Source organism: Engraulis encrasicolus, chromosome 22 (assembly GCF_034702125.1).
Source record: "Engraulis encrasicolus isolate BLACKSEA-1 chromosome 22, IST_EnEncr_1.0, whole genome shotgun sequence".
NCBI lineage: Eukaryota > Metazoa > Chordata > Actinopteri > Clupeiformes > Engraulidae > Engraulis > Engraulis encrasicolus.
Genome location: NC_085878.1, coordinates 22,595,699 through 22,621,001, shown reverse-complemented (window position 1 = coordinate 22,621,001; position 25,303 = coordinate 22,595,699). Strand labels below are relative to the sequence as shown.

General features: G+C 44.3%; 1 protein-coding gene across 1 annotated transcript in view; it reads left to right on the top strand.

The window, feature by feature from the left end:
* The window catches only part of syt7b (synaptotagmin VIIb), a 173,210-nt gene that overhangs the window by 141,160 nt on the left and 6,747 nt on the right, over nt 1-25,303 (top strand). The window contains exons 8-10 of the mRNA XM_063187956.1: nt 12,957-13,074; nt 22,490-22,760; nt 23,686-23,855. Coding sequence (XP_063044026.1) covers nt 12,957-13,074; nt 22,490-22,760; nt 23,686-23,855 — 559 coding nt within the window. The remainder of the gene's footprint in view (nt 1-12,956; nt 13,075-22,489; nt 22,761-23,685; nt 23,856-25,303) is intronic.

Genomic DNA, 25,303 nt, shown 5'->3' with positions numbered 1-25,303 from the left:
TCCAAAATGTTCACTCATGCACGGCACTATGTAGTCACCATGTAGGGAACAATGTAATCTACAACCCCTGATGTGAGTTTCGGACAAAGCCCACTTTTTTTCTCCAGTCTTTATTCTGACTGAGACCTGAAAGGGGGTGTGGGGGATGGGGTATATTTCCAATGGTGTTTTCTCTGAACCGCATACATTGCATATGACCAAAATACCAAATGTGATTCAGTGTCATCATGTGGGAGACCTTGGCTGACTCCAAAAGGTTCACTCCAACACTACATACATAGTGTGCTATGGAAGGAACAGTATTAATCTACACCAGTGGTTCTCAACTTTTTTCGAACAAACGCCCTCTTGACCTCATCGCAAGTCTGCCAACGCCCCCTATATTAGTAAAACATACAATTGACTAATGGCCCCCAATTGCAACTAAACACCACCCGTCTCCTTCTCAACGCCCCCCGAGGGCTCCCGAACGCCCCCTGGGGGCTGCACTAGAGCCTCCATTGTGAAACACTAATCTACACCCGATGTAGTGTAGTTCAGATACCTTTGTTCTATTTTCTGTCTTCTTCTATTGTGATTGTAGAGCTGAGGAGGAGCAGAACACCTTGGCTGGATCCAAAATGTCCGCTCATGCATTACATAATATACTACTGTATTTAGGGAATATTATCAATCTATGCCCTAGGTAATGAATTTCAGATATAGCCCATGTTTTACTATTTTGCTTTCTAGTCTTTCTGACCGAAGGCCTCTTGAGAAGCAGAAAGCCATGGCATCATCCAGTTCAGTTGCTCACAACATAGTACACTACTGTAATGAACAAAACAATGTCAGTCACACCCAATGCAATGCAGTGGATATGTATTTTGAACATGACCAACGTTCTTTGGTGAATTAAAAATATATATTTTTTAGTTGTGTGCAGCCACTCAATACGCCACTGCAGTATGTCTGTTGGTCGGAAACCCTTTTTGCTTTTATTTTTGGAGGTTTTTGCATGTGACGTAGCGTTGTCCTGTTGACCTTGTTCTCTTATGTTGGATGAGTGATCGGGCTGCTGCCCAGTGTGTGTGAGATGACGCCATTGCAGCAGACTCAGTCCTCCTGGGAACGGGTCCAGCTCCATGGTGAGCTGTGCATCTGCTCCGCCGCGGTAGATGAGGAGGGGAGAGGTCAGCTCTCTGGGCCTTGCAGAGGTCAGGACGTACTACACCGCGGAGTCATGGGGTCAAAGGTCAACTGCTAAGCAGGAGGATGGTGTAGTGTAGTGTAGTGTAGCGTAGTGTGTGTGTGTGTGTGTGTGTGTGTGTGTGTGTGTGTGTGTGTGTGTGTGTGTGTGTGTGTGTGTTTGTGTGTGAGTGACTGTTTACGTAGTTGGAGGATGGTGTGTGTGTGTGTGTGTGTGTGTGCGTGCGTGCGTGCGTGCGTGTGTGTGACAATAAGTCAATAGACAATAAGTAATGGTGTAGGCGAGCTTGGCAATACATCTACAATTGTTTGTTCTCCGAATTTATGAAGGCTTATATAGATTTGTATAGACTTATTTATATACTAGTAGAGATACATTTCCAATAGTGTGCTCTCAGAATTGATGCAGAGATTTATACTGTATGTACCTAAAAGCATACTTTATTATGCACACTTAGAGTCACTATAGATATATTTATGTACAGTAGACCTAAATGCATATGGATAATACAGTATTTCTGGTGATGGTGATAATGATGGTATGGTGATATATTTCCAATAGTGTGCTCTCAGTATTGATGCGGACATACTGCATTCATATGAACCTAAATGCTTAATTTAGTGTGCTGCTTACCTAGAGTTTCTGTGTCATCATGTGTGTGACTAAGTGCTACTTTTTGTCCTTTGGTGCTGTTGGTGCTGACTCTGGCACCACTGTGTCCCAGGAGAGCCCTGTCCCTCAGGCCTGGTTAAGAGATAAGGCCTGCAGAGTTGGAGGATGGTGTGTGTGTGTGTGTGTGTGTGTGTATGCACGTCAGTGCGCATGCTTTTGTTTGTACTGTATGTGTGTTTGTGTGTGTCTGTTGGGAACACACAGGCAGAGTGCTGGCTAATGATTAGATTAGCCATCCTCAGGTGCTAAGGCCAGCTTCTCTTCCCGTCGGGCAACACGCCCTTAGAGACTGCAGCACCTCCCCCTGGACCCTGTTTAAGCTGAGCACAGCTAACAAGCCTGCTAATTGTGACACAGTGTTGGGGCCACATAGGGCATGGAGTTTTCCTGCAGCTTCAAGCAGTCTTAGCACTTTATTTTTTATCTTATCTTACCTGGCCGAGTCCAACCTAAAGGGAATCGTACACTTCCCGTCCCACAAGCTGTCCAAATTCTAGTTGATTCTTAATGGATTATTAAGGAGAGTTTTTTTCTCTTCATAACAAACTGTCATATATTTTGAACAGCTAAGTTGATTTACACGCAGCGTTGGGAGGCAAAAGATTATTAAGGCCCGTAGTGAGGCATCATCAGAAGCAATAAATGTCAGCAGTGCAATACCTCATGATTTATAACAGCCCTGCCAGTGTAAGTCCTTTGTCATTTGTACTGTAGATTTTCAAAAAGACCACTGCCAAAAGGGATTTAGCGGTGTATTCCAACGCTAATAACAGGCTGACTGAGCACCCGGGATATGCATCTTCTCAATTCACCCTTCCGATACTAACAGTCTCCTTGAGAGTAATTACATGTTTTTTTTCTAGTTCTCCTCTTGAGTATTTATTGAACAGGACTGTATTTAAGAGAACAGTTATTCAGTCATCCAACTGTTAGCAGGGGTGACTCGCACACAGAATGACCACTCAAACAGAGTGTTTTTTCAGAGTGTTTTTTTACTTGGTGGAGCCCAGAAGGGTGAAAAAAAGAAAATAAAAGGTGCAAACGTTTCAGTCCTCCTGGACTTTCCTCAGTGCAAAAGTGAGTGCAACATTCAGTCATCCAAGCCACGCATCCTCAAATCTACATGAAGGCCATGTACTGTAGAAGAGCCTGCATACTGTAGATGTGGCAAACATATTTTTGCACCCTATTTTCAACTGCAGAAATAGCACATTGAATCTATCGTCGTTGTCCAGCTAAAACCTCTTATCTACACTATTGTTTTTATTTTATATTCGTTTTTTAGTTATTATAAGATATAAATCAATGCTAGTGGACAGTCTCCATAAGTACAGTATATGTATATGATACATTAATAAAAACTTACTTAAAGGTCGAAATGATTATTTATTTAGAAAAAAATGATTTATCAATTAATACTGTAAGTGAAATAGAATGAAAAGTGGAGATACATGGTTTCTCCCCGGCAGTGTTGAACAGATTATATCACGCAAAATTATTTTACTTTGTGTGAGATTTCTCATGTGTCTCTGTGACGGTGATGTTCCTCCTAGCTGCCACTTTGCAATGCACCCCCATACCTGTTAATAATGTGAGTGTTGCTGTTGGTGAATATTCAAGGTTCGTGTCCAAGGAAATGCCATGTTAATTTTTGCCCAGTGCGCTTGTGAAATTTGCATAATCTGTCCTTGCTGTTGGTGAGTCTTTAGTGTAAAAAACTGCTTGGTGTTCTGCAATGCTAAATCTGGGAAGAGCAGCTGGTGTGGAGTGGTGTGGTGTGGGGTGGTGTGGAGTGGCGTGGTGTGGTGGTACAGCAGAGAACATGTCTGTACCGTAGAGGCAGGATTTTAAAAAGTCAAAGCAGGAGTTTACTATAGTTGCAAGCCACTGGACTTCATTTCGGAACTTGGCAAAGACTCAGGTGACCTGACGGATGCAAAAATACCAGACAGGATTAAAATATTAAAGGCTGGAGAGAATGGGGTCACAGAGAAGGCACATGAATATACTCTACCCCCCTCCACTGCAAACACCCTGTACCCAACCCCCACCTCCACCATCCCCTATAGATGCCCTCAACCCCCCCCCCCCCCCCCCAACACACACGCACGCACGCACGCACGCACGCACGCACGCACGCACAAACCTCTTCCAAGGAAACCTTGTTGTTCTACCCCACGACTTCACCACCCACCACCCAAGATGTGTGTCACATCAGCCTCCTGACATTGCTAGGAACACCCAATTTCATACCTCCCTAACACGTCTCCTCCTCTACCCAGCCTTAGCCTGTCGCCAAACCTTCCAGAAAACCTCTTGTAAACACACCCAATTTCCTTTCTCCCACACCTCACCATATCAAGAGGCAGCATTGCAGTATCTTGTAAGGCCCTCAATGGCAGGAGAGGAGAGGAAAGGGTCACAAAGCGGGGACTGGGCAGAGCATCAGCAGGTCTGGACATGTGTGTAGCCTAATATGTGAACCATTCGGCCTACTGCCCTTGTCCTGAATGGGTGTGTCGGTGACGGTAAAGGTCCCCCCTGGAGGTCTCGTAAAACATGCTTGTTGCACCTCCAGGAGCATTGGTAACCATGGTAGCGGGTTATTGTGTTATTTGTCTCATAATGGATCTCCTCAAGATGTTGGGTCACGTTGCACGCACGTACGCACGCTCACACACACACACACACGCCCATAAAGCAAGCAAGCCCCATATTACCTTGGAAGGCACATCGACCTTTTTTTTCCAGCCATGCAGGAAAAAGGGGATGATAGCCCTCCGTAATGGTAACGCCATGACTGTTGTGAAGCGAGGACTCCATGCCTTGGTTACTCTAACCCCTTCCAGGCCTCATATTACCTTCTGTCTCACCACTCCACTATAAAACCCTCCTGAAAGGAGGGAAAAAAAGAAAACTGCTGCCGTCACCATGGTGATTTGAACGGCGAGCCCATTTGTTCCCCAGCACTGTTGGGATGTCATGGCTGCGAGAGGCGAGGTCAGGAGTAATACAATTTCAATCTGGGTCTCCAGTCAGTCTCAGCTCCGCTCCACTCAGAGCTCCAGGCTCAGAGCAGCTAGGCAGTGAGGCAGGCAGGCAGGCAGGCAGGCAGTCTCTGAAGACCAGAGGCAGGGAAACTGACAGGGAAGGGGGGGGTAGGGGCAAAGGGGGCAGTTGTCCCGGGCCCAGGGAGAGAGGGGGACCAGAATTGGGTTCTCATTACATGATATGTATTGGTTGGGGTGGGGGGGGGGGGGAAATTGGGTTCTCATTACATTGTGTGTATTGGGTGGGGGGAGAATTGGGTTCTCATTACATTCTATGTATTGGTTGGGGGGGAGAATTGGGTTCTCATTACATTCTATGTGTTAGTTGGGGTGGGGTGGGGGGTGATTGGGTTCTCATTACATGATATGTATTGGTTGGGGGGCGGATTGGGTTCTCATTACATGATATGTATTGGTTGGGGTGGGGGGTCATTCAGATGACTTTGTCCTGGGCCGAGTGCAAGCTGTCAGCGGCCCTGACCAGAGCTTTGTAGTCAGACTCAGCAGCCTCTGGCTGAGAAGGGTTGCAGTTAGAGAGTGCTGGAGTGGGAGAGCAAGACAGAGCGAAAGGGTGAAAGACAGATGGATAGGAGGAGGGGGAAAAAATAGTTGCTTGCTTTTTGCCCGGCCCAGGCGAGGCAGATGAGTGGATTTATGTTTATTTGAAGGGCAACATGTCAAATTACAAGATGGATGGATCAAATGTACTGTACTGTGGCTACAGCTGGGTAGCTGTGTGTGTGTGTGTGTGTGTGTGTGTGTGTGTGTGTGTGTGTGTGTGTGTGTGTGTGTGTGTGTGTGTGTGTGTGTGTGTGTGTGTGTGTGTGTGTGTGTGTGTGTGTGTGTGTGTGTGTGAGTGAGTGAGAGAGAGCGAAAGTGTGCGTGCATGCGTGCGTGTGTGCATGCGTGCTTGTTGTGTACTGTAAATTTGAAAAGGTGTTTAATTTGGTTCTTCTACAGTACATGCCAGGTCAGGTGTCTTGGGTTTTCCTGGGATGGGCTAACTTGGACATTGTGGTAGTTTTTTTGGGGGGTTGATGGGAGGGAATGTGTTGGGTCATGGGGAGGGCATGTCATGACAGATTCTCTCAGCAGCTCCCATGAGGACTGGTTTCCTGCTCCGCACCTGTCTGTGAGAGAGTCGGTCGGTGGCACAGGTAATATTTTGCTAGAGCAGGACATTATTATCACAGGCCCAACCTGAGCAATGCAGCCCCAGCAGCATGCATGTATGTGTACAAACTGTACATACTATGTCAGTATGCACTTCAACTTGAATGAAACGCTTGTGTGGTTATGCATGCTCTGGGCATGGCTCACCTGCACCTGTGATATGATCCTGCACTCTAGTTTTTGAAGTGTGTGCCTAGCTGTGTGTGCTTGTGCGTGTGCGTGTGCGTGTGCGTGTGTGTGCGTGCGTGCGTGTGTGTGTGTGTGTGTGCCTCTGCTGGTCCACTTGACCCTTCTGGAAAGGAAGCCCCCCCGCCCCCTTTCCACATATCATCCCAGGTCAGGTGTAACCTTCCATCTCTCTCTCCCAGCCGTTGCCTTGACAACGCTCCGGCCTCCATCACAGTTGATGATGATAGGTGGGATGGGATTGGGGGTGTGGAGGCAGGTAATGAGGGGGGGGGGGGGTGGCTGACAACAGTGTGGTGTGTCAGAGATACTGTTAGACCGTCTCTGGGTGTGTCCTCTTACACCCCTAGCTGCTTCCACCCACTACGCTAGTTTAGTATAGTTTAGTTTATTTGGTTTATTTAGTTAGGGACCATGTGCAAAATACATGAATTACGAAGTAAAGAGATGACCTGCACTATATTCTACTGTATGTTAGAAGCTAGTTTCCTTCTGCAGTCCCTGGGCAGGTGAAAAACATTGCAGACTCAGGAGAGAGGCGGCCTCAGCTGACACCAGGCCTAGCTTTGTTGTCCTTCCAGGGAGATTAAAAAAAGAACGAAAAATGAACAAAAATAATGAGAATAATTTTGGCACCTCAGACAAGTCGTCAAGCGAGTCTGAACCCGGTGGTATGTGAAAGTCAGTACGGATTAGCTGACATACCTCGTGCGGCTCGCTGGCATTTGTTGTTATCAGCATGACACTGAGGACAGATGCCCACCCGTCTAGCACGCACACACACACACACACACACACACACAGACTTACGCGCGCACACACACACACACACACACACACGCGCACACACACACATGCACATGCACACACACATACACACACACGCACACACACAAACACACACGCACACATGCACACATACACATACCTGAATCCATTCCATTCTCTCATTTCCCATCTTTCGCTCTCTCTCTCTCTCCCTCTCTCTCGCCCTCTCTCTCTGTCTCTCTCTCTCTCTTTCTCTCTCTCTAACTCTCTCTCTCTCTCTCCGCCTCTGTCCGTCTCTCTCTCTGTCCCTGTCTGTCTGTCTCTCTCTCTCTCTCTCCCTCTCTCCCTCCGCCGCCCCTATTTCTCTGCTCTGAGTCATGTGAGGACAGCGTTTTCCCTGATTGGTGGTGTGTGGGTGTGTTCGGTGGCCCCGCTCCATGATTAACCTGGACGGAGAGACCCAGGAGAGCTTTTTCATCAGCTTGGAAATCCGAGGCCACTGCCTCCGCCACCGCCGAACCATATGGAAAATGGCCGTCTGCCGCATGGCCTGAAACAATGGGCAGACAGCTGTGTACCCCGAGTCTGAGACAGCCACCACGCGCCTACCCCTGCCCAGACTGCCAGACAGTGCCGAGAGAGAAAAAAAAGAATGGAGAAAGGGATGGAGGGAATTTAAATGAATAGCGGTTTGATGAAGTTCAGCCTCTAGAAGCTGGTAGGGCGAAATGAAAAAAAAAAACAAGAACGTACGTAAAGAAAGAAAGGAAAAAAACTGGGGCTGTCAATGCTAGCTAGAACACACTGGGATGAGCTTTTGGCATCAAAGGCAGAACCAAGTCTTTGTGGACCAAAGCGTGTGTGTAGAGTCAGAGTCTCTTGTCTCGCTGTTTTGCTTGATGCAACACCAAAGCGCCTGCCTAGCCAGCGTCATCGCCATCCTATGTGTCACAAACAGGAGCTGGTCCACCTGCTTTTTGTCCAGCCTTAGCTTTGTGGCTGCCTGGGCCTCCATTAATGTGAGTCCATCTTGCCTCTGTTTGCTCTTGTGAGCCCTCGGCGTCTCAGCTCATAATATCACACCCCCAAAAACACACACACAGTACGCGTACACGCACACGCTCACTCGCTCGCACGCACGCACACTCACGCGCGCACGCGCACACACACACACACGCTCACACACACGCTCACACACACACACACACACACACACACACACACACACACACACACACACACACCCTTTAATATGGTCCCCTCATTACGCTCCTGCTGTTCCTGTGATTTTCCTACCAGGCTATATTCGATAAGTTGCTTAACATGATTAATTACTCCTTGTTCTTGTTTCAAATTACACTTTTGTGTTCCTTTTACATAATTACTAACAGCACATGCAGAACCTAGCAACCACTGTTACATCACCTTCTTCACACAGCATCTGAAAGGGCACGTCTGTGGTTTTATATGGCACAAAAACGAGGGAAAGAAGGAATCACTGAAAGAAGGAATCCTACTTTGATTCTCACCAATGTAACTAATCCCAGCATGTTGCAGGGTTCAAAGAAGGGATACTCTATTCGGGATCCCCCAGGGAATTTCGGGAATCATGCGTTTAAGTAAGATTATGTAATTTTTCCCCCACCATTTTACAAATGAGAATGAAGTTTCCTTTGTATCTTTTCTTATGTGCGAATAGACTCCCCGGTGTGCTCGGGGAATATTTGGTGAGTGTGTAACGTGCATTTCATTGGGCTTGCGTTCAGTTGAGCCCGAAAGGTCAAGGCAGAAATCTTGCTGCACGCCATAATCGCCATAAGCGAATAGGTCTTTATTTGCATACATGCATAATCATAAGACACATTTGCTCATGTAGATTGAACAGTTACTTTCTAACCTTTTTTTGTATTGGTTTTAATATTCACTACTTTGATTCTATTCTTAAAGGACAATGCTAAATGTTTTCATCTCTTGCCTTTTCTAAGAGCATCTCTCTTCCTCCACCTACTCTGTCTTAGTATCTCCTTCTCTATTTTCCCTCTTTCAGCCGTATACTACCACTCTGCCCCAAGCCATTCTCTGTCCCTTCACTCACACTTCTCCTTTTAAGTCTATATATCTTGAGTTGACTTGGCTTTTTCTCTTGGCTGTGGCAACAGTTTCTCCCCTTCTTCTTGGTTTATTCAGACAGAGGTGTATTTCTTGTTGTTGGCGCTCCCAGGTGTGTCTGACTTAAATCTGTCCGCGCTTATCCTCGTTTCTTTTACAGAATGGAGTGAATTGTGTTGGCATGTGCCTCATTCTGCAGTCTTTAAGTGTGTTCTGTTAATCTTGCGACTCTTAACTGACAAATCTCTCTGTCACCATTTCTAGCCTTGTCACAGATAAGTCTTCTAATCCTCCACCCACACTTCTTTCATTCTTTCTTTCCTCTCCGCACCTTCACGCCAACCCCCCATGCTGCCACCACCCGCGTAATGTTTCATAACTCATTCTTGCCGAGCTCTCATTCTTCATCTCTCTTTGTGACTTTCTTTCTCTCTCTCTCTCTCTCTCTCTCTCTCTCTCTCTCTCTCTCTCTCTCTCTCTCTCTCTCTCTCTCTCTCTCTCTCTCTCTGTTTCTTCCGTCACATGCTCTCATTACAGTTATTCCTTAGTGTGCTTGGTGTCATTTTGTTTTCTGGGCTTATCTGTGCTATTTGTCCTCTTTTCCTGCCAGCTTGCCATATTACACCGGCATTTGTTTTCTCTCGGTCCCTTCTGTTTTCTTTTCAATTATTCCTTCTCTCTCCGTCTTTTCACAGCCATGATCTCAGATAATTTGCGAGGATGTGTTTGCCAGTCATCTCCACATTTCTGAGATCTACATCAGATCAGAACCCTGAGCATACAAAGATCTATCACTATCCATTTGGCTTTCATGTAGGCTTTCAGTCCGTATTTTTTTTCCCTTTTGCTCACAGTAGTTGTAGACTAGAATACAATAGTTGCATCAGCCGCTGTGCCTTCATACTGTGATTGGAGAGATATGAAACAACACACAGCTCTGTCAAGGGTAGATGGGATCATATATGGTACCACTTTTTCTGTGTATTTTTCTACATATAGCATGTTGTATTTCACACACATATCTCTACTTTTTTATTTATGGTTTGCTACTTTCTACTTATATATCGATATATGGTGGGGCTGTGAGGTATGTTTGTGAAAAAAAGCACTGGACAAATGAACACTGAAGCAGTTGGAACTGGTTAGATAGGAAATAGTAAACAGGGTTCCTATGCACATGCATCCATAGCTGAAGAGCCCTCAAGAGAAGTACTTATCCCAATATTCAATATATGGCCCAGGGATCTGTCCCTTAACCTAAGTCATGATGAGTCAGTCTGGATAAAAGCATCAATGAAGATAAGCAGAATTACTGCAAGGACTTATTGAGTGCCCAAGGATACAGGGAGGGTGGTGCATGTATGTTTTTAGATCGAAATGCCAGATGTAATGCTGACTGCATATTAGAGGGTTGGATTTGAGAAACTTCCAGGAACTAGAAGCAGTTTTGCTCATTTAATTCGGTGTGTAATCTGAAAAGTCTGTTTTGTGGTAATGTGCCTCACCTTTTGAACCCAGATATACTGTGTGCAATGTTGATGTTAGATGCATGGATAGGAAAATCTTAAAGAAACCAGAAACATTTTTTTTATTATTACTCTATCGTAGGCTGTATCATGAAAATACTAGTTTGCTGTTTTAAATGCCATGCAATTCATTCTAGAGCAGAAAATTCACAGCAGGTGTCCATCCCATGTTGTAGCCTTATTAGATGACACCACCTTGCATATACTGTACTTCCTTATCACTGAAATGTATAATCACATTTTTGTCAGCTGGCAGGTCCATGCTGGCATCCTGACGTGCTGTGTGATTGAGTGATTCTGTTCGGTTAGAAGGCGGTGACATGTTTGAATATGTGATCAGCTGCAGGTTTAATACATTCAGCACAAAAAATGCACTAAAAGGGCACACCATGCACTTTCCACACACAGTGGCCGAGATGCTGCTTGCGCTGCGTTTGTGTCATGTGCTGTACTGTACATTTGCCCCTGCTCTCTACCTGTGCCTAATGGGCAATGTACACAGAGGCACTGTAAGCACTATGGCTCTTCACTTCATATCAGCCGAGAAGTTTCAGTGTGTGTTTGCGTGTCCATATTTGTGAGCATCATAAAGCCACGTCTTCATACACTTCCAACCAAGACGTACAGATTTTCTTTTGAAATAAGTTTGCTTCCATGGCGTGTCAGTGCAGCAAAAATGTTCCGCGTATCTGAATAGCTTATATCATCTTAGTCAGCGGTTCACCTTTCACATGTAATTTTTCTCCACTGTGGTTGTTATGGCTACCACCTGCCACCGAGAGAATTGATACCTAACCGGCCTCTGTAAGAAAATATGAGGCTTGTTCCTTCAACTTCATAATTTCATATCACCTGCAGCGCCTGCAGTATGTTAGAGGTTTTTTTTGGTCTATGAACTCATTTGATTCCATTCCATTTGATCCATGTTATGTCAATAGAGTGTAGTATACATGTAATTATTGACGTCCATGTTATCCAGGTAGACTTTGTTGTAATCGTTTCTTTTCGTGACCCATCAATCCTCCAAGACAGGTCTCTGGCTTAGACAGGGCCTTTAACCCCCTGGATCTGCTCCTGTCTCAGGGCTCAAAGCCTTACTATGCACCGGCGCTCCTAGTTACACCTCTTGTGATCCACATCAGAAACTTGAGGATACAGAGATCTCAGATCTGACACGCCCATTTAACTTCCAAGTAGGCTTTATTGTGTTTTGTTTTTTTAACCGCTCTCACAGCACTTGTAGCTCAAAGCCCAACGGCTGTATCCTTCTCTTGTATCCTGGACCTCCAACGTCTTGCAGTTTGTATCAATAGAAATCCTTGTGATACAACTGACTAAATGTGAATATATGCAAATAAGTGATATACTGCATGCCATGTATATGAGGCATAGTACATGCTGCTTATTGCCTTCGTTTCATTCACGATTACTCTACTCGACTTGACTCTACTCTACCCTGCTATCGCTCCTGTATTCTATCCTGTAATACTCCCTATCCGATACGTCTACTCTACTCTACTCTACTCTACTCTACTCTACTCTACTCTACTCTACTCTACTCTACTCTACTCTACTCTACTCTACTCTACTCTGCTCTACCCTACTCTACTCTACTCTACTCTGCTCTGCTCTGCTCTACCCTACTACTCCTGTATTCTATCCCATAGTGCCCCCTATCTGATAAGTCTACTGTATTCTACTCTACTCCACTAGACTGAGTCTTTTTCCCTTGACTGTACACAATGCTACTGTCTAGGCTACTGTCTTGTCTATCCAGTAATGCCCCCATCTCTCCCAATCTTTCAGTGCTTGAGATTTACTAAGAGGTCTTTTGTTCCTGAAGCAATAAGACATTTTAACAATAGCGGCTGATTATTATTTTAACGTTGTTGTTTCCTTGTGTTTTTCTATGGACTTATTTACCAACATTAGCTCTTATATAGCCTACTGTAGCCTGTAACATGTAGAAGTCTCACTGTTACACTTTCTGTTATTGCCTTACTATTGTGTTGTAAGGATGGCCAAGTGGCTATGAATTTCCCCTTTTTGTGTGTGTGTGTGGACATGTGAATACTTGCATATTTTATAGCTTCATTTATTTATTTTCTTATTATTAGTTATGCTGTTAATATATCTTGCTTCCGAACATAATCTCACTGTATTTATATAGTGACAATAAAGCACTCTACTCTACTCTACTCTACTCTACTCTAATAAAGTCTACTCACTCACTTGCTCCCTCTACTCTACTCTACCCACTCTCTCCCTCCCTCCCTCCCACAGGGGTGCGAACTGTAAGCCAGGCAGCAGCCCCAGAGGGCAGACTCCAGACGAAGCTGGCCGCCATGGCAACTCCTCAGTGTCGGACCTGGCCAACTCACTCACCAGTGACATGGTAATGGTAAGGCTTTCTTGTAACTCACGAGTAACGTGGTGATGGTCAAGTTTTATTCTAATAATAGCACACAAAAAAATGAAGTCCGCTGCACCAAAGGCAGCACCATGGTAAGGCTGTGTTCTGACTTAAAGAACCAGTTCAGTCAATTTCAATATGCAGTTGTATTGCTCACGCTACCCTTGACTTGTCAGTACCCGGTGATGCCACATTTTTCGGCTCAGCCCTTTCCGAGATATGAGCAATTCTAATGGGGGCAGCGTTTGTTTTCATTTAAAAAAAATGAAACATAGGCCAAGTCCAAATATTTTCCCAAAAGGTACTGCTGTTTGCTAGTTGTCTGCTGATATTTTATAACCTTTTGGATGTTTTTGGGAATAAATAAAAATGTTTTTTTGAAATGTAAACAAAGAGTTGCCCCCATTACAATGACCAGGATCTCGTAAACGGCTGAAGAAGAAGGGGAAAAAATCTCAGATACTGACAAGTCTAGGGTAGTGTGAGCATTACAACTGCATGTTGAAATTGACTGAACTGTCCCTTTAAGTTATTTACTATGACATGACCAGCTGATGGTAAAACTGTTTTACTCACCCATCGATAACATTAGTAAGGCTGTTCACACAGCACATTGTGCAGTCTCGTTTCAACACTCGGAGATTAGGATCAACTAGAAAACGTGAAATAATCCAACACTTTTCTGAATTAAGGCATTAAAAATTACTGTGTAATTATCTCAATAATGATACTGTATGCAGATGAAATGCTGATTGTAAGGCTGAATTCTGCCTCACTTGTACAGTTACATGTTCATGGTAGACCCTTGTCTTTTCCCAACCATTTCAATTATTTTTTTGATTATTCAATCTGTTATTGTTACTCAGCCTGCAGTCTCAGGTGTGGCTGAAATGTTGATAGTAAGACTGTATTCTTGTTGCTTCACTAGTGACGGGCTATTTTTATTCAACAATTTCAATTATTATTTCAATTATTCAATTAATTATTGTATCTCAGGTGTACAGCTTTGTCTCAGGTGGGAATTATCTCATAGGTGTAGAAAGAAAGAAATGGCTTGCACTTAATTAGTCGAGTGAGTTTACACCCCTTATCATTTCCTTAAGAGTGCAAATGATATTATACAATCGATGAGTGCGAGCCTTTTCTGTCTTTCTGATGTGTGAACTAAGAGTCGTCACCTTGGGCTTTTGAGTCTGGAGGGCATTCAAACAGCTACGACCCTCTGCCAGCGCAAATGACAGATTCACGATGGCTAACCTTGGGGAGCGTCATTGACGATTAATCTCATGGAGAAAAGCACCCGCCCTCGAAGCCTCATTAAAATCTCTGAATCAGCAATCATTTTCATTTGTTAATTTGCTCTCTCTTCATCCCCATCAACCCTGCCAGCCACACACACAATCACACACACACAGCACACACACACACACACAAACACACACACACACACACACACACACACACACACACACACACACACACACACACACACACACACACACAACCAGCATGCGTTTAACTGTCCCCGACCACACCACGGCAACCTGTCAACGTAGACGCGAGACGATAGACGAGAGGGCCACCACCCCACCACTATCGTTGCCGCCGTCTCCAGCACAACAGCCATCTCGTCATGTTAGTATAAAAGCGCTCTATTTAAGAAAGGCTAATAATTACAGTTGGAGCACAAAGCAGCCAGGCCTTGATGATGGCGGCGGTGTGGCGTGGGGCTGAGCCCTGTGTGTTATTATGTGGGTGGAAAACGCTTTTTAAAGAGACTGATGATGGTTAATGATGGTGCTTGCACCGAGCACTGGGCTGCCTAAAGGAACATGCAGCATGGGGTCTGCCGCCTGGTAGCTGGTTGTCTTCCTTACAGGAGGGTTTTTACCAGGGATTCTACTGTGGCGCTGGCTGGCCTCCCTCATAGTCTTGTGGCCCTCACTCTAGTGAGAAAAGGCTTTGATCCCTCTCCCTTTTTAATGGCGCGTTTGTTGTGCGTGATGTTGAGCGAAGGGCCCTCCCCCGTCATGAGTCTGGTTGATTATTCTGCTGGTTATTTATTTATTCATTTATTATTTTTTTAAATATATTTTTTGGGTTTTTGGGCCTTTATTTCAGACAGGACAGTGGAGAGTGACAGGCAGTGAATGTGGAGAGAGAGATGGTTGGGAAATGACCCAGGCCGGACACGAGCCTGGACGTGCAAGTCCATACAGTATGTGGGGGGCTTACCGCGCTGTGCCACCGTTTCTGCTGGTTATTTACTGTACACTCAATAACAGATGGAACGTCCCTAACACGCGCATGGTCTTGTGGGACATATTTTTAATCATGACGTGAGATAAAGGGATTATGCCCAAAACATCACAAATCTGGTGCTGTAAACTTTGATGACTCTTTATCTTAGTTAATCCAGTAGTGTTATTCACACATGCAAACAGATTCCACAACACCAGTTTGCTTCCATGGAAAATGGAAAATATTTTAATCATGATTTTCCATTAGCATAACACATGTTTGCTAGCTTTCTTTCTACACCATGGTACGATTCGGTGGGTGTGTGTGATTCAGCCATATATTGTTGCATATGCAGCTGTAACTTGTTGTCTTTGTACCACCAACCAACTACGTATAATTGGTTGTCAACCAGAGGCCACAGTAATGACACCACAGATCCATTCAGGTTTCTAGTCACCTACGTATTTCTCCATGGTGCACTGAACTGCTCCATCCACCCTGTTCAGAGCCCAGCAGAAGTCATTGATAATACCAAATGTGACACACTGGGAGGCTCTTGTGAGCCGAACGGGCCACCATCTATCAAACATATGGGAAGCAGCTCATTCGCTGACGCTGTTAATAGTCACTTTGGGTCAATAGACGTGCTGAATGAGTAATCAGAGGCCTCGGGCACGTCCTAAGTAGAGAGAGACAGAGAGAGAGAGAGAGAGAGAGAGAGAGAGAGAGAGAGAGAGAGAGAGAGAGAGAGAGAGAGAGAGAGAGAGAGAGAGAGAGAGAGGAAATAAAATGTGTGGGTTGTAAATGAAGTCGGCTGGTCTCTCCATCCTCTGACTCAGTTCCATTGTGAAGAATAGAAACCCATGGAGCCCATGTGTGTCAGAAAGCCCAGGTGAAAACAGGAAGTGCTGTGCATGTCCTGTCCTCCCGCAGAGCAGTATTTTAGTATTTTTGGGACTTATCAGCATCAGATCTAGCAACATCAGTGCCATGTGGGTGTGTGTGTGTTCAAGTGTGTGTGTGTGTGTGTGTGTGTGTGTGTGTGTGTGTGTGTGTGTGTGTGTGTGTGTGTGTGTGTGTGTGTGTGTGTGTGTGTGTGTGTGTGTGTGTGTGTGTGTGTGTGTGTGTGTGTGTGTGTGTGTTCACGTGTGTGTGTGTGTTCACGTGTGTGTGTGTGTGTACACGTGTGTGTGTGTGTGTTCATGTGTGTGTGTGTGTGTGTGTGTATGTTTAAGTGTGTGTGCGTGTTCAAGTGTTTGTTTGCTTCTGTGCATTCGTGCCTGAATTCGTGCCTGAATGTGTACTTGCTTGCGTGCATGTGTGGGTGTGGGTGTAGGTGTGTATGAGTGTGTAAAACAGTGTCCTTACACACCCACAGTCCTTGTGAGGGCAGTTTCTGCTGACTTTGTGTCAGCACAGAGCACATGCTGACTGTGTTGATTAGTGTCCATGATGGGGATTAATGTTTGCTCCACGGGGCAGAGCAGGCAGCCTTGACACATGGAGATAGGGCCAGTATCCTTCATCATCATCATCCTCGTCGTCGTCGTCATCGTCGTCATCATGATCATCCTCATCAGCATCGTTGCAGTCATCGTCACCATCACGTCATCCTCCTCATCATCATCATCATCTTCATTGTCATCATGACCACCACCATCATCATCATCATCATCATCATCACCATCATCATCACTGTCATCATGCAGGATGAGCATCATTATCATCACCATCACCTTTATCATCATCATCATTGTCATCATCATCATCCTCATCACTGTCAACCTCATTGCAGGACTAGCATCATTGTAGGGAATAGCACTCAGTTTCTTCTTTATTTAGTTTTTTTCAGGGTCACCCAGACGTTACGGCTGCATTAGGCTCTTGTTGCCGAAACAGTAGCCGAAAGGTCTGTCTGACCCTGCAATGAATGAATGAAAGAAAAAAACTGAAAGAAAAAGAGACTGACTGCGATCTTTTCCCGACATTGTCCGGCTACTTCAGGGAAAAATAGGGAGAGTATGGTGTGTGGAAAAGGACTAGCATCATCACCACCATCACCATCACCATCATAATCATCATCATCATCACCACAATCATCACCACCATCCTCACCATCTCCATCACCATCATCATCACCACGGTAATCATCAAGGAATCAATCAAGGACTAGCATCAGTACCATCATCATCATCACCATCACCATCACCATCACCATCATCATCCTCATTACCATAATGAGCAGCATCATTTCCAATAAACACAAACACATTCCAGCCCATGAGAGCAGCCTTGATTTCCCATTAGTCCAGAACGTCACGTTTCAACATAAAAGTGACATCATATTCCCCAGTGTGCGCAGCCCACTAAGGATTTGATATGTAATTTTGTTGTTTATTAAAAGCGACCACATGAAATAAACATAAGGTTTTAGTAAATTGCAATATGTATGGTAATCTTTAATCTCTAGTTAATCCTATCTTCATGATGCTGCATAAAGGTGTAGCCACTCATCTTCACAAATGGACACTTGGGAACGAAAGCTTTGAGAATTCATTACAATACAGGAGGAGCGCTTTGCATGCAAAAAGTAACATAGCAAGGTCTGTTGATATTGCTGAAGTCTATGCCATCTGCATTTACTTCTCCCCCACTCTGCCGGTTTTTATTAGGAATGTGACGAAGTTACTACATAAATTCACAATACAGAAAACGCCCCCTGGTCCCAGTTGCGGCTGTGCGCGGCAATCAGTGGCGAAAACGCACTTACGAACAGTGTGAAAGTGCAGACGCACGGCCTTTCTCCAGACTTTTACTGGCTTTTATCTGTGGAAAGAGTATTCAGCCCAATACGATTTGGTCTCGTAAACATTTCAGCTTCCAAATCTGCCATCTATAAAAATAGCCTGTGTGTGTGAGTGAGTGTTTCTGCCTGACGGGAGGGGAGGTAAAAGGTTGGAAATGCTATATTGCAATAGAAGAGGGTGTCTGAAAGGCAACAATTATCGAGAGTCTCGGTGTTGTTTTCTGTGTTGTGTGTACGTTTGGTTTGTTTAGTGTTTTTATTTTCTGATGTTCTGCCTTCCTGGCTTGATGTGTTATTTTTATTACACTGCCCTTTAAGAGATTGTGTTTTGGGCTGTTTTCCCTGTCTGTCTACCTGCATGTCTGTTTGTAAGAAACATTATGCAAAAGCTGCTGATCAAATTATACTAAATCCTCAGATAAGAGGGGCACTGAGTCCTGCATGTCCCCATTGACCTTGGGGAATTGGGGAGTTGCTGCGCGTTCTCGTAGCAGACGAGTGTGGCCAGAGAGAGGTTATTATCAATCATTTCTGCAGTGTGTGAGTTAAACTGGAATGCTGAGGAATGAAGTGAAACATAACTGCAACTACGATATTTGTTTAAATTCATCTTGTGCAAAAACGCTAAGCCTTCATCCCAACAGTTTAGTAACTTTTAAGATTCAAGATTCTTTTTATTTGTCCGAGGAGATTTGTCTTGGACTTACACACAGTTGCCACATTACACACAACAAAAAACAGGCATGAAGTGCCATCATAGAGATGCACAAAGTGCATACTTAACCCTGTGAAACCTGAACCATGAAAGCAATGAGAGAAAATTCTAATTTTTTGGAATTTGCTTCAATATTGGTCCCTTATAAGAAATGTAAAAAAAAAAAATCTAAATTTTGTTAAGGTCGCTGAGATATTTAATGCATCATATATGATGCATCAGGCTTTTAATGAATGAAAATTCCAATTTCATGACCATTGAAAAATGACTTTTAATGCATTTACAACTTTTTTTTAATTTAAAAAAGTTGTCAGACAATTTAATTTGAGGATTATCTTTAAATATTTAGTGAGATCCTGCCATTTTTTAAAGCCTATCCTTGTTTTAGCAGGACCATATTTTACATTTCCCACAGCCTGGTTGGGTAATTTTTTAAAATCTATGTAAAAACATAGCTGATCGAATGCTCAACAACCTATTTATGAGTGTAATATAGATCATTATTCATTTTTGATGTGTAATTTGAATATATGGGTCCATTACTACAATTGGACCATTTCTCCATTCACTTCAATGCATTTTTTTACGAGATCATAATTTCAACATTTTGCATTGCATTTTCAAAATTGCAAGTAAAACCTGTTTCTTAAGGCAATATCTTTGTCTTGAAGTAAAACAACTTGTGTGTTTTGTTAAACGATCGTCGTGGTATGCTTTGTAAGTTTCCCTATGGAGCAAATGCATTGATGGCTGACTTCCTGCCACCGCCGGATGGTGCTTATATGTCTCATCAGTTTTAGCACGATCTCTCTGCAACACGGTGTAAAAATATAAACTCTTCCTTGCTTAATTGCACAAAGCAAGTGTTCAAATTAAAGGATGTAGAGTTATATTTCGGAAATTTGTACACAAACCTTATGCAATTTGACGAAATCTCAGCGTCGGTCAGGGAAACCGCTTCTACCCCATTTTCCTGTTTTTCGCCGAGCTGTGGTCAACTTGTTGTCGACCGCTGCTCTCTTGTGGCGGTTTCCGTGTACTGCAGGACGTTTGGAAATGACACGCAGGGTGTTTTTCAGATCGATTTTTTTGTGTGTCAGCGTGGAGAGGGCTTTGAATTTGATGAGACATATATGATGCATCCGGCGCGATAGGGTTAAAGGTACTGTGCAGGAAATGGTCAAAAAAGGTACTGCAACTATGCTGCTCATTGAAACTGGGCTGCCTATTGCCAAATTTGATCTTGACATGAAAGTTTACTAAGTAATAAACTAATATTTTCTAGTATGGTCCAAGTACAGTCATTCTTGCAGCTAAAAATGACTATTTTTGGAAATTCAAAATGGCGGACCATGGAGAAGATCCCCCTTTTCATGTATGAAAAGTGCAATTTTTCCAGTCATAATGAATACTTAGAATTTGATGGTGGTGGTAAGTATTCATGAAAAAGGTAACAGTGAATGGGCAGCATGAATTCTGGAAATGAACAACTAAAAATCTCACACAGTGTCCCTTTAAAGTGCGGCCGCATACATACATATATACAGTAGCATTATAAGGCTGATAGATGGGTAAAATAGCGTAAAGATAAATTATAAACCAAGATCATTTTAAATATTGCAATCATGTGCAGCCACTGCTATGTCTCCAACTTAAATCCAGGAAGTGTGCTCGATAATACTGTGCAGTTTAATTATCTTGTTATCAGCTGAATCGGCGTGTGCTAGTGAATATTAATCTTATCATTTAAGTTAGGCCATTAATACTACATGACCAGGTGACCGGTCATCACGTACAAGACAATGTTATATTGGCAGTAGCATATGACACGGGAGTGGATTTTCACTCCCATCCCATCCCAGAAAAAAAATCCCATCCCGTCCCATCCCGGGCTGGGGTAAAAAAGGAAATCCCATCCCGTCCCACTCCTGTAAGAATGTCTCCAATCCTGCCCACTCCCACTCAAAATCATTCATTTTCGTTCATTTGTATTCCCGGTCCTGCCAGCTCCCATTCATTTCTATTCCCACTCCTGCCCGCTCCCGTTCATCTTTAAAATTTTGACTCCCATCCCGCGGGACCCACAGGACCCAAGGGAATTCCCGAAAATTGTCATCCTCTAATTGGCAGTATCTGTGAAAAAGTATAAAGTGACGGGCATACATACCCAACCAACTCTGCAATCTCAAATGAGTGTAAATTCATTTCTGAGTGCTAATTTCATTGACAATATTCGTTGGAAGGAGCAGAAGAATTTTGGAATGTGTTCTAGGCCTTTATGCAGTGGAAGGATCCTCACTCCCTGGACCAATCAGCTTTGGGACCGAGAGTAGACCTGAACTTAATCAAGAACATGAACTGCTATTACCAGGTTTGAGATGTAGAGTGAATTGCCATGGCAGCATACCGGTTCCAACATATACTACAGTATGGGTAACTCGAGAAGTTACACTGCACATGAACAAGTTACTCTTGAAATAACCAGAAACCCAGTTTCACTCATTATCTTGGTTTCCTGTCAAATTTCCTTCAAATCACAATTTGATCTTGTCCAGTCATGCTGCGCTCACTTATTCTGTCTTTGAGTTTATGCCACCGTTTTTCCTTTCCCCCTGCGCACATCACGTGTTTCAGTCATGCTTTATCAGTTTTGCTTTCCATTTCTTATCTCAGTTTAGGGTATTTCTGCCATTTCATATCTCTGCGTTGTTTCTTTCTGTTGGAATACTACTTTCAACCCTGAGTTATGATTTTTATTCATCCTTTATGTCTGCTTCACTTTAAATATATGGACGCTTTCATGAGTTCTTGGCATTTGTTTACTCCAGTTCCCCCTGCTGGGTACCTCATTAAAATGTGTTTTATAGTCTTTGTTTGTGGTGTTTGGCACTTACAAGGTTAGTCAGATACCGCACTTCTAACAAAGTCTGCTGTGAGATGCAGTTCTATAATGGGCTCGTTGAGGAATTCATATACATTCAGATGCCTTTCAGATTTCTTTTTGTTGACTCTTAATTACTGTTGATCTCAAACAGAGCAAAATGATGTACAAATGAAGGGCAGTACAGCAGACCATGGAATGTATTTTTAAAGGTACTTAGTAATTTAAATGCCATTCATAACAGGGTTTGTATGAAACAGCAGGTTCCTATTTTTCTGGAGTTTACCTGTTTTCTCCATTTTCTTGTGCATTTCTGGGACATCAGGCGCTTTTGTTTATTTTCTCTCCTTTTCTGCTCTTCTGTTTCTTGTTTTGTACACCCAAAATGACATCTATGAACACCTCATTTTCTCCCCTTGTTTTTCTTCTGAACTGAACTGAACTGAACTGAACTGAACTCCTCCAAAATGGAAACCTTTTTATGCCTTAAATGGACATCTCATGTCCCCTAACAACTACACATTTTACCTTGTTCTCTTTCGTGTCTTTTTCCTCTGAAACATTTCACCTAGGCCTCCTCCTCCCCTTTCTTCCCCTGTCCTCTTCTTCCTCCTCCTCCTACTCCTCATTGTCCTCCTGTGTGTACGAGCTGTCTCCTGATGAGGAGGATGACCATGACACTAACACTAACACATTTCTCCTCCTCCTCCTCCTCTTCCTCCTCCTCCTCCTCCTCCTTCTTCCGTCTGTCCTGTTCCAGCTGTCTCCTGGCTCGGAGGAGGATGACCACTTTGATGGTCCGATCGAGGAGAAGCTGGGCCGTATCCAGTTCAGCGTGGGCTACAGCTTCCAGGACTCCACTCTCACCGTGAAGATCATGAAGGGCCAGGACCTGCCCGCCAAGGACTTCTCCGGCACCTCCGACCCCTTCGTCAAGCTCTACCTGCTGCCAGACAAGAAGCACAAGCTGGAGACCAAGGTCAAGCGGAAGAACCTCAACCCGCACTGGAACGAGACGTTCCTCTTCGAAGGTCAGTGTGTGTGACGTGTGTGTGTACGTGTGCGTGTGTGTGAGGGAGAAAGAAGAAAAAAGAGAGAGAGAGAGAGAGAGGAGGTTCTGTATATGTGTGTTGGTATATGAAGAACCTCTATCCGCACCGGAATGACACTTTGGCACTTCGAAGGTCAGATGTTAACCATTGTGTACGTGAGTGTGCATGTGTGCTTGTGTGTGTGTGTGCGTGCGTGCGTGTGTGTGTGTGTGTGTGTTTGTGTTTGTGTGTGTGTGTGTGTGTGTGTGTGTGTGTGTGTGTGTGTGTGTGTGTGTGTGTGTGTGTGTGTGTGTGTGTGTGTGTGTGTGTGTGTGTGTGTGTTATTGCAGGTGTATGCATCTAGTGCTTCTCAATCCGCACCTCTATATGTACTGGAATGCCATGTTCTTCTTCGAAGGTCAGAGTTAACATTAAGAATCTTTCGCCTCTTGCTGTCAGGTGTACTAGTACTCGTCATTCTTCTTCCATTAGCTGACAACACCTGTCCGTTTTTGGTAATGTATTTTCCAGTATATCCGAACACGCTGGTCTATCAATACTGGACACCATAAATATGTATGTTGAGACTGGAAGAGAATGGATGGTGTATTGATGTCAAAGCAAAGCACTCGACTCTGCTTCCCCTGTCACCATGCATCACTGCAGAGCTGTATATCCTCACATGTTTTCCTTCAGTCCATCCACACATCTATCTATCTATCTATCTATCTATCTATCTATCTATCTATCTATCTATCTATCTATCTATCTATCTATCTATCTATCTATCTCTCTCTCTCTCTCTCTCTCTCTCTCTCTCTCTCTCTCTCTCTCTCACACACACTCTCTTTCTCTCTATCTATCTATCTATCTATCTATCTATCTATCTATCTATCTATCTATCTATCTATCTATCTATCTCCAGGATTTCCATTTGAGAAAGTGGTCCAGCGTACACTCTACATGCAGGTACTAGACTACGACCGGTTCAGCAGAAACGACCCGATAGGGGAGGTGTCCATCCCGCTGAACAAGGTGGAGCTGGGGCACAACCAGACCTTCTGGAAGGAACTGAAGCCATGCAGTGATGGCAGCGTGAGTAGCAAGCAGAGAGAGAGAGAGAGAGAGAGAGAGAGAGAGAGAGAGAGAGAGAGAAAGAGAGAAGAATAAGAGAACGAGCCTTTCTTTGTGTGTGTGTGCGTGTGCGTGTGTGTGCGTGTGTCTATGTGTGTGTGTATTTGTGTGTGTGTGTGTGTGTGTGTGTGTGTGTGTGTGTGTGTGTGTGTGTGTGTGTGTGTGTGTGTGTGTGTGTGTGTGTGTGTGTGTGTGTGTGTGCGTGTCAGTGTGTGTGTGTGTGTCATGTGGGGGTGGTGGGGGGTTGAGAAACGATGACAGAAGGAAATACTGCAATAAAGGAAGAGAAAGAGAGACGGAGAAAGACATACAACGTGAGTCAGAGGGAGAGGCTGAGTGACAACAACAGAAAGAGACAGATAGAGAGAACAAGAGAGAAGTTGATGGGCAGAGAGAGAGAGAGAGAGAGAGAGAGAGAGAGAGAGAGAGAGAGAGAGAGAGAGAGAGAGAGAGAGAGAGAGAGAGAGAGAGAGAGAGAGAGAATGAGTCAGGAAAAGAGAATGCATGTCACCGGAAAAGGGTGGAGCTGAGAGATGCATGCACCCACACAATGAAGATGATTAGGGGTGTAGAAGAATGTGAATACTGGTCACAGACACAGATGACAGCATGAACAAACCCCGGGAGAAAAATGGAGAGGTGCCAAGAAAATCACAAGGACAGGATAGAGAAGAGGTGGGACTGGGATAGCTGCAGGGATGTGTGGTGGTGGGTGGTGGGTTGCTGTCTGGAAGGGAGGGCAAGGATGGAGAAGGTGGTGGGAGGACAGATGAAGAGGGTGAGAGGACAGGATGAAAGGTGTGAGAGTTCGGATTGGGGGGGGGTGGGGGTGCGACATAGCTGCATGGATGGAGGGGTGGAGGGTGTGTCTGGGATGGAGGACATGGGGAGAAGAATGGAGAGAGTGGGATACAGGATGGATGAGGTTTGATGGCTGAATCGATGGGTTATAGTGGTTATGGGTGGATGAAGAGGATGAGTGGGAGACAGGTGATGGAGGGGGTGGAAAAGCTACATGGATGGAAGAGGGGGTATCCTACTCTCTCCATTCTTCCTCCTGCGTCCACAGTTAGTCCTGTTGGATGTGGTTCATCCTTCTTGGTGGTATTCAGACATTACCTTGGATACCGTGGCTCTTGATACATCACAAACGCTTGCTATCTTGGTCAAACATGCATTAGCAATACGCGCACCAAGACTTTGTCCTTTTTTTAACATTCATATTGTTGTGTGCATTGCAATATTTCAGCAACATTGTGCTACTACCCTGCTTATTGAACCTTCATACTCTACTCTTACTGGTACAATGTGCAATTAATTACGTTTGGCCACCAGGCTGGTCCAATTTAGCCATGAAACCTCCCTACACTAAAAGGACAGGTGTTTCAGTTTCATTGTCTAATGGTTCT